The sequence below is a fragment of the Phoca vitulina genome, unplaced genomic scaffold (assembly GCF_004348235.1).
Source record: "Phoca vitulina isolate PV1807 unplaced genomic scaffold, GSC_HSeal_1.0 scaffold14, whole genome shotgun sequence".
NCBI classification, from domain to species: Eukaryota; Metazoa; Chordata; class Mammalia; order Carnivora; family Phocidae; genus Phoca; species Phoca vitulina.
Window position 1 is genome coordinate 22522113 of NW_022589717.1, and position 17525 is coordinate 22539637.

The following is a 17525-nucleotide window of genomic DNA, read 5'->3' on the forward strand; positions in this document are numbered from 1 at the left end:
GATCTTATAAAATTTCTCTGATTGCTTCTAATTTCCTCATGGGCTAATTTTCTTTCTGCCTCAGATGAGATGAAAAAAGAGAAGAGGCATCAGTGATTTGAGAAGCAAGGAGAAGGTATGAAATGATTCTCTAGAGAGTAGGAATAACGATTAATTAGGGGAAGGCAGTAGGATCACCAGGCGCAAGTTAGTTGTCATGAATTTCAAATGAGACCAGTGAGCATGCAAGTGCGTGTTCCAGCCATGTTCAGGTACACATGCAGGAAGGTACAGAGATGGATTTAAGCAGGCCTGGCACTTAGCCATGCAAATATGAAGCAGTAAGAGATGAGTAAGGTGGTTGATGGCATACACGATACAGTAATTATAAGGATGGACCATGAGATCTAGGCTAGGTAAGATGGGATGTGAGGGTAAGGGAGTGAGGGTAGAGTAGGTTAGAGGCTTTGTTAAGGTGGTAAGATAAATAAACTGGCCATTCTGGCAAGTTTGAAGAATTTTTAATTGGGGGAATAGGTCACAAATATAGGGCTGTCGGTAAGAGAAGACAGTTGAAAAGGGGAGTATGGAAGGATGCTGTTACTGGCAATAATAAAGTCAAGGGTGTGTGCGACTATAGGTGTGACTGGCTGAGATGAAGTGGAAGGCATTCTTACTGGAGAAGAGGTGAAGAATTTAGAGACCAGGGTATTAGGAGGATCAATTATGTGAATATTAAAAAACACCAAGAATTAATCTAAGCATACTATTAAAAAGAAGTCAATGGGAAGGTGCTAACATTTTTTGGACGTAGAGAGTGACTGGGGTTCTACCGATAATTGCAGCAAGAAGTGGTAGCAGGTGATATAGGCATACTGGCATAACCTTCAAAGGAATGAGAATATTTTATGAAGAAGGCACGGGAAATGATCTGGAATTGGTAATGAGGTGAGGGAGAGACACCTTACCCCATTTCAAGGCTCAGTGATATGAAAGACGCCTGCAGCAGAAACATGAATCAGAGGACAGGTTTCAGTTAGAGCAAGATGGTGAAGGGGGACATTCTGAGGAGAGTCAAGAATACAGAGAACTGAGATTCCATCAGTAAAAATGGCCTTTACTAGCTGCTGCACCTCAACATTTAGAAATTTCCATTTTCAAGATATGATTTTAAAGAGACAATTTGATTTTCTGGGGTTGTATTAGTTTCCTCAGCCTCTCTAACAAAATACCACAAACTGGGTGGCTTAAAATAACAGAAATTTATTGTTTCACAGTTCTGGAAACTGTAGTCTGAAATCAAGCAAGGCCAGGCTCCCTCTGAAATCTGTAGGGGAGAATCCCTCTTTGGCTCTTCAAGCCGTGATATCTGCCAGCAAGCCTCCGTGTTCCTTGGCTTATCTGTGCATCACTCCAATCTCTGCCTCATCATGACCTGCCATTCTCCCTCTGGGTCTGACTCCTCTTCTTGTAAGGACACCAGTATTGGATTGAGGGCCCACCCTGCAGTATGACTTCATCTTAAATAATTATATCTGCAATGACCCTATTTTTAAATAAGGTCACATTCTGATGTCCTAGGGGTTAGAACTTCAACATATCTTTTGGGAGGACACAATTCAACCCATAACAGGGGTGCTGACAAGAAAACATTACATCTTTTATGGAATGTGTTCCAATTTAAGTTGCTCAGGTTTCTGTCCTACTCAGTAAATGATGCCTGGTAATTCAAGTGTTTAAAGCAACGACCTTGCTTTGTGAAATGCATGACAACCCTAACAGACAAACAGTGTTATATACCGTGCATATGATGTAAGGTCATGTAACACAGACGTATCTATTGATGTTTTGTGATGATATCATTGAACCTATTGGTACAGTCTAGTGAGTTAGCTCAGAGGGGAAGCATTAAACTTTGAAGTTGAGGGTCTTGGGGTCTCTTTCACTATTCTTATAGCTCTATTATTTTTTTTTTTTTAAAGATTTTATTTATTCATTTGAGACACAGAGATACAGAGAGAGAGAGCATGAGCAGGGAGAGAGGCAGAGGCAGAGGGAGAAGCAGGCTCTCTGCTGAGCCAGGAGCCCGATATGGGGCTCGATCCCAGGACCCTGGGACCATGACCCAAGCCAAAGGCAGACGCCCAACCATCTGAGTCACCCAGGCGCCCCAAGCTCTATTATTTTAAAATATTGAACCAACTGGGTGCCTGGGTGGCTCAGATGGTTAAGCGTCTGCTTTCGGCTCAGGTCATGATCCCAGGGTCCTGGGATCAAGTCCCGCATCAGGCTCCCTGCTCAGCAGGGAGCCTGCTTCTCCCTCTGCCTCTGCCTCTGCCTCTCTCTCTCTCTCTCTCCCTGTCTCTCATGAATAAATAAATAAAATCTTAAAAAAAAAAAAAATATTGAACCAACTAAAGCTCACCAGCCTCTGGGTCTAAGAGTAGGGGAAAGCTTGCAACAGTGTGATGTCATCATGTTAACGAGCTGAGAACATTTCTTGTTATGGCTGGAAATGGGCAGGAGAAGGAGAAAAGAACTCATCTGGCTCTGTAGTCATGAGCTGAAACAGGGCCCGAGAGATTCCAGACTCTGAGATACTCCAAAGTGCTATCCTAGGTCTCAGCCCCATGGTTGTGGCTGGGGCTTCTCCCCAGCTCGTCTTAAAAGAGTCACACGAGAAAGAGATACCAGTCTTCTGCAGTGGAGAAAACCTGCACTACATAACCATGTACTGTGCTTTCCCACAAGTCTTCTGAGGGGTCCTCAGACTGGCCTGCATCCTGTGCCTTTTGAGGGTTGCCCCTCAGAAATCGTGACCCAAGGTCTTGGAAAGAACACCAGGCGGTGATCCCAGTTCCTCACATCTAGTGAGCAGTTGGGCACACACCAAGGCTTTTCTTCCAAATGAATGCAAATCAATATTCACTTCAGTATTAATGTGACTCACTGCGAATTCTGAATTGGTAGAATCCAAATTAATGAGGTTTGTTATGCTGAGTGAAGTGATCTGATGATTTGACTCTTCTTAACCTTGTCAGCATGAAGCCAACATTTCAGAAGGGATGGGGAAGCTGAGGGTTATTACTTGAAGGTAATGTCTTTCATGAAAGATGCAGAATCCAACTGTTTAGGAGGGCATCTCTCCCTCTCCACTTCCTGCACAGCTTGTAAGAAATGAAGTCCCTCACACTATTACTCTAACTGAATTCCAACTTGGGTAATTACACTATAATTAAATAAATTTTCCCCATAGTTTTAATTCACTGACAAATAGTGCTAGTCAAACAGCTACATTTCTCGCCCAGAAACGATCCCCAACTCCATTTCAGTGATGAGTGGAGTGATTTATATTTGGGAAATGTTGTGTATGAAAAATGCACAGTTCATAAAATATTTTAGGTATCGTTCATGATTACATATGCTTTTCTCAGCATGAGATAACATTAATTTCTATTTTAATCTTTCATCTAATTTCTCATATGCTTAGCGCCAAAAGAAATAAGACCGTTAATTAGCAGTTCTTCTTTTCAGAACAATTTTTGTTTAGTTAACTAGTGGCTGGTATTTTTTATTTCTGAAGCACATTTCATTATCCCTGGCAGACAGCCTGGGTAGGTGTTATTGTTTCCCATTCTACAGATGGAAAAATTCAGGCAGCATTCCCCAGAGTGAGAAAGCCAGGTACTATAAGCCTTGGAACTAAACTTTTCTCTGGTCCCCTGGTCCAAGGCTCTTTCTAGCAAACACTGGGTCACTAGCATTCACTTTGGTTCTACTAATGAGAAAAGAAAGAGCACATATCTGTGACCTATGCCACAAGTCATTAATTTGCAATAATTAATGATTTAGCCCTGGAGTCAGAGGCCTAATAACTGGGCTCTGATGCCGTCCTTGGATCATGAGACCACAGAGATCCTTTGTGTCGACTTGTTATTATTTGGTCACAGTTCAACTGGAAGAACAGTTCAAAATATGATGCAAAGTGGTGCAAAAGGATTCAAATTTCCATTTTATCCTAATGCCCTTTCTTAAAGGGTTGTAGATGACTTTTAATAGAAGAATTAAAGACAACATCAAAATACTCACAAAAAGCAGCAGTAGCACGGGTGTTATAACGATGCCCTGAAAGAAATAAAAGAGATGATGATCATTTATCAGCCTGGAAAGCAGGACACTTTCTTCGCCATTTTAAACTGATGCATGGAAATGTTGATCCTTCTCACCTCCGTTTAATAAAATCGAGGTGATAAAGATGAGGGAGCCCCCCTCTTAGCTCTCACTACCATAAAGCCTTAGCATCTCTATTACAATTATTTGTATTTGGTACCGTTAAAAGTACAACCACCAATCTTCCTTAAACTCGTCTGCCCTTTTTAAATGGAAGTTGCCTTCCATGTTGCATATGTATCACTCGGGTGAAGCTGGCAAGCCTTCTCACTCCAAGGCTTTCAACTCTAACTTGGATAAAGTGCCCCCTTTCAAGAGAAGACAGGTGGTTCAGTCCCAGTTGGAGTCCTCTCCTGAGCAAAGACTACGTCAGCTGTGATGAATGAGATGTCGTGATTTTGTAATGTGAACCGATCTCCCCTAGGAAATGAGCTGGGATCTCAAAACTCATTTCACTTGATTAGACTCCATGTCTCCATGGTGGAAGGCAAGTCTTTCATCTAATTCAGCCACATAGGACCACCTCAGTCCCTCTGCCTCCCCTAGGCAGAAAGGAGCAAAAGATTTGTTTTCTGCAATGACAGGAAACTGTTTGAGGCTGTTGTCAATGAGGCAGGATACAAGCTTTTAGGTTTCTTGAAGGTAAATCTTTAAAACTAGGTGTTTGAGTTGGGAGTTAACATGACAGGTTTCAGTTTTAGAGCTGCAGATGATTATTCGTTTCTCTTAGTTCTTCCTTTATCGCTCAACACTTCATTATGATTTATACAAGAAAAAGCATTTCATATTGTTACTAATGAATTCTACTTGGAACTTTAAAATTCCAAAGAGTGTGTGTATATGTATGTGTGTGTGTATTGTGTGTGAGAGAGACAGACAGAAACTATACAGGATCTAAGGTCTGGGACCACTTCATTACATTTGGAAAAAAGTCCTTTTGGTATTTATATGAAATCCTTTCATCATTACAATAACTAAATTCTTTTGGATATGGCCCAAGAGGGACTGGCTACCTTATCTGAACACTGCTACTATGACTTTCTTAGGCAATATACCACAAGTGAAGATTCACACATTGGCTTGTTTTATTGTTAAATAATAGAATAAATGCTTCTTTATTGTGCAAACTTTTGCAGCTGGTAATAATGAATACAACACTTTAAGTGCTTTATTTTTAATCTGTTTATTAAAATATGTATTGTGGCTTTTATCAACTCCATTGGTGTCTATGAAACAAGTTCTCATCAGCACATTTAGGAGAGCTAAATGTGCAAAATGCCGAAGTAATATTTAAGAGCTACTGTCCTTCAATGATATGGAATATATTCAGACTTTAGGAGGAATTCCAAACTTTCCAAGGCCATGTGGAAATGAAAATATCTGGTTGTTTCAGTCTGTGTGGGAGCCTTCTGATTTCAAGTCAATTTGCTTAAACATTTATTCAATGTTCACTTATATGCCAGGCACTGTTCCATTAATTAGAAGAATTAATGGAAACTGATATGGCAGAAAGGAAAACAAGGATATTCCAGGAAGAGGGAAGGGAATTCATAGAACTATACAAAGTTGAGCAGGGTGGGAAGAAGGTATGAAATGGAGGCATCAGAGACCAGGTCACCAAGGACCTCGTGGCCAGAAGAGGGATCCTGAAGTTGATCGTATCAACAATGGCAAACTACTGAAGAACGTCAAGTAAAGGTACAGTGAAGTGGTAAATAATTTCATATATGGAGAAAAAATTGGACTTAGCTTATAAGCTAACCAGTTTTACCTTTGTTATCTGTCAATTCACCCATATCCAGATAAAAGAAAATAGAAACTTATGTTAATGTTAATTATGAAACACCAACAGCACTAATAACACTTATGAGAAACAAGGTATGGTATCTGTGATAGGATTAGAATTGTCAACTAGGACAAAGGTTGAGCATTGTGAACACTCAGAGGACATTTGTCTTATATTAGAGGAGGTAAAGCCACACTGGTGTCTTGTAAGTACATGGGGACCCACATTCTTCCTGGTGACCACTAATTTTCCTTTGCCACAGAGGAATACTAAAAGTATTAGTAATAATACCAGGACTATTAATGGTATTTTGCTTCAGCACTTTCACACAGCACGTTTTAAAATTTGGCCCTCCCCTACTGAAGGAGGTAGGTTACATCATAGGCCCATTTTATAGACAAGGAAACCAGGGTTTAGAAAAGCCAAGCAAACAGCCCAAAGTCATACAGCGAATAAATGGCAAAGGCAAAACCCGGATTTGAGCCTGCTTTTTTGCTCAGCCCCAAATCCAGAACTGACTCCACTACACCACTGGTCCTGGGTGGCAGGTTTCAGCAACCAGTACAGTTTTCTACGGAGTTCTGCTTAGGACATATGTTTAGTGATTAGTTGCTGTATGGTCTTGCTCTCAAGGTGATAACCAATTCTTAAAGATGACTTTACTTTGGAAGGCAGAGCACTATTATCTGCAGGTTTTCCTGCCTGAATATTTCAGGTGTATAGTTCCCAACACACAATAGCTTCTTTGCAGTTCTTCCAAAGACTTATGGTATTTGTTCCTAAAATATTAAAAATTTCCTGGCAAATAGGATGTGTTTTCTAATTCTGGATTTAAGATTCCTCATTATTGTCTCAAAAACGCTGATTCAATTTCATTAATTAAGAATGAATTGTTATACAGTGTTGAAATCTGTTTTTCAATTGTATTAGGAAGTGAGTCAGTCACAATGCCGTTAATCATGACAAGAACACCGTAAGTTTTAGTGGAGTCATTATAATAATTATCAAAATACTAATAGCCAACATTTATGGAGCGCTTATTTCACATCAACGATGTACTAAGGACTTCATGAATGTTATCTTATGGAACTCTCACAACAACCCTATGGGGTAGGTATTATTATTATCCCAATCTCCTATAGAAGGAAACTGAGTCTCAGAGATACCGAGTGAAGCAGGAAGAGGCAATGCCAGGAATTCAAGCTCTATCTCCCTGACTCCATAGCCTATGAGCCTGAATGGTGTAAATAAAATCTTGGCAGTCTTACCCTATTTCCTCAGGGTTATATTTTAAGAGTAAACCTGAGAGGAGCTTCAAACTCAGTATGTCTTTTTGATGACATGAAACAAATTGAGAAATCAGCCTTTGTCTGACACGGTTGATACATTTTTTAAAGTCAGGTTTTTACAAATATCAATGGTAAAAAGGGTGAGCTGAAAATGTAAACTGTAACAGCAACAATCACTGGGAGCTGGGAAGTCAAATAAACATGTTCTTTTCTCTAGGGTATAAAGAAGGCTCAATTTGATCGTCTCTTTTCTCTTTCCCCAGTAAGTCCTATGCAACTGGATAAAACCAAAGAGGTGGTGGATGAGCACTTCTAGCAAAAGACGTTACCCCTCTGCTTGCAGATTCAAGGTCAAGACATAATTTTAGCATCCTTGCAATTGGGATGGAGTGTTAAGCTTTCTGATTCCAACACCTGAAGAAGTCAAGTCACAAAGTGACTGGCTTTGATTGGCGCTTAAAAAAACCCTCAGAAAAATCCATTTACACCTCTGATGTGAATGACTGGGTGAATATATTTCAATGGCTTTAGTGGGGAGGGAAAAAAAAAGTGTCAAATCTCAGACACTGAGATTTAGTCACAATACAAGCCAAGAAAAAAAACCAAACACATACCTAAATAACAACAAAAACAACAACGAAACTGTAAATACACCTCTCTCAGCAGAAATATTAGTTAAAAAGGCAAAACTTAAGTGAATTATCATTTTTTTAAAAGAGAAAATGTTGTCAAAAGGTTTTGCTGCAACAACTATTGTGATCACACAGAAACCAAAACTGAGTTCTTAGGCGTCTGTCTCCAGGATGTTGAATGTTAAGTCTTGGAAAAGGTGCTTTTTATTTTTTAATTAAAAGGCAATCACTTAATTTTTACAGAATGACAGAAACTCATCTGAAGTGTGACCCCCTCAGTGAGGTGAGGCTATGAGGGCTGTGCTTTGGCCAGAGAACTCACAGTGAGGCAATGTTCTTGTTCTGAAGGCACACACTGGCCTCGATGAAGCTCTTTCACAATAAGGAAGCTCTCTTATAAATGATCCCAAACCACCTCCACTGTCGCCCTGCCTTCCCCTTGGAGCAACTTAGGGCACGTCGCACCCCTCCTGCCTTGTAATGGCCTTTAACTGCTGCTTTTGAGTGGTATAAATAAAATCTCTGCACTCTTCAACTATTGCCTCAAACCTACAACTTAAGGATAATGCCGAGGTGAGCATCTGGGTCCCCACACTAAGTCTTCTCCAGGCTAAAGGCAGCCCCCCCCCCCCCGGCCCCACCACCAGTCCCCTAGGGTAGGGCTCTGAGGCTCCTGTTAGACATAATCTCATTCAGGTGAACCTAAGAGTCCATAGCACTCGCTTCATGGCAACTGACCAAAACTTGGAGCTGTCATCCTGGAGCATTGTCTAACAGGCCAATGCAAGGATTATTTAATTACCTGGAGGGATATACCTTTGTTTGACTTCTATTTATTATTAATTGGGGCTCAGAAATTACATACTAACTTACACAGTATTGTCCAGTATATATAGAAACAATTTCTGTCTAGTAGAAAAAAACACCACAAAGGTTATGGTCTTAAGACCATGTAGGTATTAGCCAGTTTTGTCTTTAACCTAGTGAACTTATTTTGGTATTCTTTTCTGGTGGACTATATAATCCCCATTTATTTACTTTTTTAAATTTTATTTATGAGAGAGAGAGAGAGAGAGAGGGAGGGAGGGGTGGTGGAGGGGCAGAGGGAGAGAGAGAATCCCCCCCAGACCCCCCCCCCCGCACGGACCCCCCCCCCCCCCCCGTAACACCCCACCACCACCACCACAGGGCTCGATTCCATAACCCGGAGATCATGATCTGAGCTGAAACCAAGAGTCAGATGCTTAACTGACTGAAGTACCCAGGCGCCCCTATAATCCCCATTTCTATAATCTCTTAGAAATCAACTTTACCATCCTGCTGATTCCCCTATTATTCAGTTAAATAAATGTTTGATACGTGCTCATTCTATATTTGTAAGAAAGTCATGTTTTCAGCTTTTGAAAATTCTACTTTGACAGCTCCTTTACTCTGAACTTTGCATTTATGTTAATGCAAAGATCGCTTTTTTTTTAAGGATTAATGCCAACTAAAACTCCCAATTTGTCTTCACATGTTGTCCGATGGTCAGTATACAGTGATATCTTAAAAAGTTAAAGAGAAGCTTATTCTTGTTGAACCAATATGTAATGCGTGAGATTTGCCAATACATTCTAAGCAATAAATTATAAAGTGGCGGTATGGTCAGGATATGTGGTCTCCAGAGAATATGACCTGATAAACATGAATCTCAGAGTAAACAACTCAGTAAACTTCATAAAGTAAAGAAAAAGACATTAGGAGCCTAGCTGGAAAGAAAGTCGTGGGTTGATTGGTGGGGAAGGGCCTGTTTCCTCTCCCCTGCCTGTACTTTCCTCTTTAAAACTGGACCTTCACAGAGTAAATGGCTCAACATCCCCAAATTAAGCATTTCTCAGTATGTTCATAGCTCTGTCAGGGGAAGAAGGTGTCCTAGCAGTTGGCTTGAGCATTCTGGTGTGTCTGCCAGGCACAGGGCACTACAGTAAAGACAGGTGCATGAGACTATTGGAGCTAGATAACACCAGCCACTAAAAACATCCAGTCAACTCTCTCTAGTCTGAGTCCACGTTTGCCAAGAAAACGTCGAAAAATAATTTGTTTTCCAAGTAGCGTTTTTGATAGAAAGAGAGCACGCTGACTAGCTGGCCTCAGGCTCCTAACACACAACCATATTGAGGTGTGCTAAACACAGTGAGTTTCTGGACCTGCAAAGCTAAGGATCTCTTTCTGGATTGTGGGGACTCCATGTGAGCAACGTTACCCTGTGAGGCCTTGCAGGAATGACAGCTGGCTTGTCTCAATGACATACATTTAATTAAACATTTACTGAGTGCTAACCATGTATCAGACATCACGGGAGCTGAGGAGAAAAGGATTCCAAAGTCTCCTACGCACATAAAACTGCAGGCATTTTGAAGTGGACTTTTACATAAACTCCAGAAAATAGTTTCTGTGAAGTCCCTGGCTTGTCTTTGAAGACTATCTTGGAAGACCTTTGTTCTTTCTTTCCTATTTTTCTTGTCCTACAACCACTGGCGAGCATTGTTTACCTCACTAATGCACTTAGAATAATTTTTGGTTTTTCAAGCTACGTCTCTGATATGATATGTCCATATTTGATCTTTAATTTACACTATGGTCCTTGCCCATGAGGAGTTCCCATTACAGAAAGCAGCTCTACCCATTCTTCTGTAACTTCAACATGTCTGTTAAGAAATACCTCTACTGTCTTATTCCCAAAAGATTGTGACGTTTCTTCAGACCAAAATTAAGGGTCTTATATATATATATAACATATATATATTATATAATATATATATATAACATATATTATATGTTATATATAATATATATTATTATATATATATTAAAATTACAATCTCAGCATGCTATGAGAGTGCTTAACAGGGAGGTGAGAACAGTTCAGATGAGAACCGAAAGCAGAGTAGGAGCGGGCCACGTAAAGAAGGGACAGCCCCGGAGAAGGCGGGTGGGGAGAGAACACAGGGAGGGTGGAGGGGCTGTACAAAGGCTTTGGAAGCAAGAACATACAGCCAACTGCAGGTGAAGGGTAGAATGTGGGGAGGGCCATGTGAGAGATGAAGCTAGAAGCCAGACAAAGCAGGAAGGCCTAATCATCCATTGTGAGGAGTGTGGCTTCATTTCAAAGAAAGGGGAAGCCACTGAAAGAATTGTGAAGGCATGGATCTAAGGGAAGGGCCTGGGGCCAGGGCTGGATGATACCCGTGTTTAGGCAGAAATCACTCTGGGTGTAGTTTAGAAAAGAGGTTAAAATGGTGGGAAATCAACAGGAGCGAGACTAATGAGGAGGCTGTTCAGAAATCCAGGCAGGGGTGGATTTGGGCTAAGGTGATGGAAGCTTAGTGATCAAGACAGAGATATCACATCCTCAAGAAGTATTTGAAATGTAGACTGGTAGATTAACTAAATATTGCGGGAGGCATGGTGATAAAAAGGAAGGAGGGAGGGCTTCTTAGTCTTTTAAATTAAATGATTTTTTGGCCAAATAGGGAGGTTGTGGAGCCAATTACTGAGCCATGGTAGACTTGGGATGTACGTAGATTAATATTACTTCAGGAAGATGATGAATCTGAGCTGTCTACAAGGCCTCCAATGGGGACACTTTAAGTAGTTGGATAGATGGGACAGAAGCTCAAACTAGGGTGGACAGTGGCTACAGATGAGTGAGTCTCCATCATACAGTTGGTGGGTTACTATTACAAAGAAGGGAGGACGTTCAGGAATACAGAATACATATTAAAGCTCAGAGGAGGCCTAGCAGAAAATGGTTTCAATGGAATAACTAGTGTGGAAGTTCAGCTGGATTGAGGGCTAAGAAGGAAGACGAGAGAGAGAGACAGTTTGGACATTCTTTCAAGAAATCTGGCCATCCAGAGGAGGAGAGATAGAGCCGTAACTGGAGGGAAAGGAAGTTTGCTGGCTTTTGTTTTCTTGTTTGTTTGCTTTGCTTTAGAAAGGAGAAACTTGAGGATTTCCAAAATTCATTAATAAAAAAAAAAGCCAATGGGGGCAGGGGGGTGGAGGTTTAGAAAAGAGAAGGGATTATCCTTACTACCTTAAGGAGGCAGCAGGGAAGGAGTCCCAGTGCACAGCTGCTGGGTTTAACTTCAGGAAAGAGGTAGGCTGACAGCTCTTCATTGTAAAAAGGGGAGAAAAGGATAGATTAGGTACAAATGAAGACAAACTTGTACGTGTCTGATGTTAGAAAGTTGAAGGGACTTTCATTTAAGAGCTTTTATTTTCTATATTAAGTAGAAGGTGAAGTGTTTTACTAAGCCAAGGGAGACAGGTTCAGGCAGGGGCAAGTTGGTGATTGGAAACTGTGCTGTAACTAATGGGAGCAGGTGTCTAAGACAGTGAAGGGGCTGGGATTTTACCATCTTGTGAAGCTAACAAGTTAGACGGCCATAGCTTCATGGATGCTGGAAGAAAACACAAGACTCCTGGGTCATAGCCACAGGACTATATCACTCACAGGATAGCAAGCAACCTAAGCATCAGTTCCCCTCGCCCCCAAGTCAAGCAAGGTGGAGTAAATGGGCTCAGATGGATGCCTGCAACTACGGTGGGTTGCATTACAGAAAAGGAACACTGAGTTTAGGGAATCCAAATCTTTTGTAATGGACAGAAAGCATGCCTATCATTTGCTCTAGAGGGAAATACTATCTTTATATTTCTAAGGCAGTAAGCAAACTTGCCATTTGCTCTGGAGGGAGATACTATTTCTATCTTTCAAGGCCATTCACTATAGAAACATCCCTGAGAAGACAGTTGAGAACAAAGGGCCATCAGTGCCTCCGACGACAAGATGTACAGAGATGTGAGAGACACATGCAGAATTGTCTTCCAACAGAGGACATGTCCAGCAGGCCAACCCAGCTGATACTGGTTATCTCAACATTTGAGCTATCAAACTCATTATTGCTCCCTTCAAATATCCCCACTTGTACAGGAGAATGATAATTAGATAGTCATTTTTAAATGACCAGAAAAACCTCTCCGACATGACACTGATCCCCTAACATTCCTTGGACATTATGATTAAAATAAGTAAGAGTCTAACCAACTGAACTGCTTTTCAACTCATAATTCACTCTCTCTCTTTTTTTTTAAATTGGGGAATTTGCTAAATGTATGTTTGAAATCTAGATCCTTGCTAGATTGAATTGTGGTCTCTGGGCCGTCAGCACTGGCCTCGCGTGGAAGCTTATCGGGAATTGTTGAATCTCAGACCCAGTCCCAGGCCTACTGTATCATCATCTGCATTTTTAACAAGATCTCCAGAATACTTGTAAACACACTGTAATTCAAAAAGAACTGATTTAGCTCTAGAGCAGGGGTAGGCAGACTTTTTCTGTATAGGGCCAGATAACGATTATTTCCGGGTTTGCTGGCCCATACAGGCTCTTACAATTACTCAACTGTGCTACTGTAGCTGAAAAGCAACCAAAGTCAGTAAGGAAACAAATGCGCGTGGTCAAATTTGGCCCAAGGGCTGTAGTTTGGACCCCCGCTCTGAAGCGTTGTTTTGGATTAGCAGTTATATTTTAAAAAGAATTGCGTAAGTGTAACAAACTTTTACTTTTAATAACTTGGGTTTTTGGTGAACCCACACTGCCTTCCAAACATCACAGCATGTTCCTTTGTAACTGCTTATACCACACTACTTAATTACCCATTCTTTAATTTTTCTCTAGACTGAAAACAAAATTACCAGTTAATAGTGTGTAAAATCTACTTTCTTCCTCTTTTTGATATTTGCAGTGACATTTGCACATGCCCAGCTGCTGATTCTACTCCTTTTCTTTATGATTTGTCAAAGATAGCAATTCAGCAATCTCAAATGTTAGTTTTCTCAGGACCCTATGAAGTAATTTGTCTGGGTCAGAAGATAGAGTCTGCTTATCTTGGGCCTACTTTCCTTTTGCCAATATTTACTTTACCATTTCTAATCTGAAGATGAGTCTCTTTGCCAAAGATGATGGAAGCAAAGGGAAGCGCCGGGGGTGGGGGAGGGAAGGGGGACGAATGAATAGCAGGATGCTGGATAGTGGGCAGAATGTATGGAGTTTAGGGTCCTAATATCCAGAGCTGTATGAGAAAGAGGATAAACACAAGACCACAAAAGGGAAATAACATGTACACTGCTAATTAGAATATGGTGATATATGTTAAGGCTGAAAAAACAGTGTTCAAACTCACGATTTTTCTTTTTATTCTTTAACTGAAAGAGTAAATCTTCTTTTCTGACTATGTAAACTCATAGACCTGTATTAAAATTATTAATTTGGCTTTTTCTATCTAGATTAAGAGTGATAAGGGCAAGCTGAAGTTCAATTAAAGCCTAAAGCGAGATGGATGTGGGAATTTTCTGTATTTTTCAAGAATCTTTCATGTAAATGTCTTCTAAGTTTACAGATTTAACATGCAATGATTTTCCAAAGGAGCCTCTTAAAAATGCTTATCTGTAGGGTATATATTGGACCAAAGAGGCAGCAAAAGGAAACTAAGTCAAAATTGCTTTTTTGATGACATGAGCTTTCATAGCTGAGCAATGATTTGTCAAGGTTCAATTTGGCCTGCAGACCTCCTCTGTGGTCACATGGCTGCAATCTGGTGTGTCGTGGTGGTTTTCTCTTCCCTGGGAATACATGTAGCAGTCCACGAAGGACCATTAACAGCACAACAAATATTATATACAAGAAGCACAACTCTCCCAAAATGTCAAGAGGATGGCCCCACGTTATGCAATGGTCAGCCAAGTGTCTGAATCTTATACATAGGAGCTGGTAGTTTCAGTGATACTAACTGGCCTCATAACAATAGTCAACATTTATAAATGGACATAATGCACTAGGAACTGTGCTTCACAAACATTATCTAATTTTAAATTCCAATAATAAATTGATTATCCCAATTTTATAGGTGAGAAAAGTGAAGCTTATAGAGATTATGGCTAGGCTGTAGGAAGTACCAGGCGGCAGAACCCCAGCCAAAGAAATAAAAATAAAGGTTGAGAGGTCAAGAGATGGTCCAAAGGGAAGAAAAGTTGTTAGAAAGGAAAAAAAAAAATAGAGCAAAGGAGGAAGTAGGAAACTTAAAAAGATATTCAGAAAATGGATTGTAGGAAACCAACATAAAATATGTAATATAAATTAAAAATAGGATCAAAGGTTACAAATACAATCTGCCAGTGGTGTAGGAATATATGAAAAGAATGCACTAAGGGATTCTCTCCAGGCCATGAGACTAACACTGAATATTTACTACCCATTGGCTTAAAAGATTTAATGTATATCTGCCATTTTTGCTCATTGATGCCTTTAACAGAACAGGACACTTGGCGCATACTAGGTACTTAATACATTTTCTGCTGAATAAATGAATGAATGTGTATCCACAAATGCTTCTTTCAGGGAACAGCATAGCCATTTGATAAGAAACACACACTTTCTGAAATGCTTCAAAACCCTATGTTTGTCATCATAATGAGACTAGCTGACATTTATTGAATGCCTGCCTACTCTGTATGTGTCAGGAACTGTTCTATACTCTTCGTATGTACTAACTCATTCAATCCTCACCACAACCCTCCGAGAAAGGTACCACTATGATTCCCACCGTATAAAGGAGAAAAATGGAGATATACAGACAGAAGAATTATACAAAATTCCCAAGCAAGAAGTGCCAGAGTGGGAGGCAAGCAATGTACCTGGCTCCAGAACCCATGGTCTCTACCATCATGTATTTATATAGTGGTTAGGAGTTCTTGGAGAAGTTAGAGATATCAGAGAATTCCAGCTCAAAGGAATCTCGAGAATAATTTGCTGTCTCACTTTACAGATTGCAAAGTTGAGGCCCAAGAAGGTTGTGTCTCTCACCCACAGCCTCAGAGTTAGTGGAAACACTTGGAAGAGGACGGTAAGTGCCTCAAATTCCCTGCCCACTTTTTTATTTCTGATACCATACTGCCTCCTATAAGCCAGAGGAGTAGAGAAAAACTTACATATAGAAGACCTGAAAACTATTCCTCAGCACTATTGTATTTACTATATGTCTAAAGCAAAAAGGACACAGAGAATAAAGTTAGACCAGGTGCTCCCTTCCTCCCAAAAAGGCTCATGAATTTCCAGCAAGGTTATGGGAGAACATTTGTGCAAAATTTTGTGAAAGCAAGGTAGCGATGTGGAGGATAAAGGAGAGGGGATGGTATGAGGGTCAATGAGGACAGAGAAGGGAGGCAATGAGAAGTGATCTGCGGAGATCTGGGGAAGGGGCTTTTAATGAAGGCCTCTGATGGTTTTCTTTTAAATAAGACATTCAAAAGAACAGTGCAATCAAAACTAGAATTCAGAGTTATGACAGACCTTGCCCATAAACAAACAGCAAACAAACAAAAAACCAGACTATGTCTACACATGTGAAATGAATGGGTTTGGCAGAGCCCATCCATTCCTTTTGGATGCATCTAAGTGACAGCACACACTGCTGTTAGATCTAGCTGTGACGATCAATACTGAGTGCAAAGATGGACACAATGAATGGAGACAGCTGCACTCCACTTGCCTTGTCTCATATATCAATGGTCTGATTTACTCTGGTTTTTATCATATTCCTTAGCTAAAGCCATTCCTACAGCTTAGAAAACTGGCCCTGAGCTTTGTGATTCAGAGAGGCTTCATTTGGGAGAAGGGGGGAACTGACCAATGGTCCTCATGTGAGCATCCTTAGTCCACAAGCCCTCTCAACCTTTCCAAGGCAGAGGCAGCAGGATTCTGATGTTCAGGCTGACTTTAGGAGTCACCTTCCCCGACTCACCCCATCACCATCAACATGTATTTTAAACAGGTTTCTCCTCAATAACATGTTTATTTTTATTGAATATCAGTGGGCAGGAAAGGAAAAACATAAAATGTGATATTGGGGTCTGAATAAGATGGATCCTAGACCCTGAACCTCTCTAGGCCAGTGCTACCCAAAACCTGGCAGAATTCCTAGAGGCAGAAGGAAAAACAGTAATGAGGTGATCAGCTTATTACAACTGGTAAACAGACTTTGTCATTTTATGATCATGTGCTTTTTCTGGTATAAAAAGTTTAATAATCAAAAAAAGCAAATCACTTCTGCATAATCAAATTTCACCTCATGACCCAGGAAAATGCAAAGGAGCTAGCTTAAAATTTTTTTTAGTGCTTAGACTTTTATCCCCCAAATTCCTAGGGTAAATTGCTAAAAAGTGTCCTCATTTTTGGTTATATAATTATACATAGCTGATTCCTCTTAATGTTTCAGCGAAGACTCATTCCTACACAATTACTTCTGGGTCAGCACTGTTGGGTGTTGCCACTAAAGAGTTATTAAGAAGGAGGGGCACCTGGCTGGCTCAGTCAGTAGAGCATGCAGCTCGATCTTGAGGTTGTAAGTTCAAGCCCCACATCTGTAGAGATTACTTAAAAAAATAAAATTAAAAAAAAAAGTTTTTTAAGAAGAATAGCCAATGTTTCCACTCAAAAATGACTGTAAGGGTGGATATTCATATCAGATATTTATTTTTAAATGACTTCTGCTAACCACTTCTATATCTTTGGCAAGAAGTGATCATCTGGTAAATTACACCAAGGAACTTAAGAGTCTTTAAGAAAATTG

General features: G+C 40.4%; 1 protein-coding gene across 4 annotated transcripts in view; it reads right to left on the reverse strand.

The window, feature by feature from the left end:
• SLC10A7 (solute carrier family 10 member 7) overlaps nucleotides 1–17525 on the reverse strand; it is a 256799-nt gene that overhangs the window by 64202 nt on the left and 175072 nt on the right. For all 4 annotated transcript variants that reach the window (XM_032412948.1, XM_032412950.1, XM_032412949.1 and 1 more), the window contains exon 6: nucleotides 4069–4104. In XM_032412948.1, the coding sequence (XP_032268839.1) occupies nucleotides 4069–4104 (36 nt within the window). The remainder of the gene's footprint in view (nucleotides 1–4068; nucleotides 4105–17525) is intronic.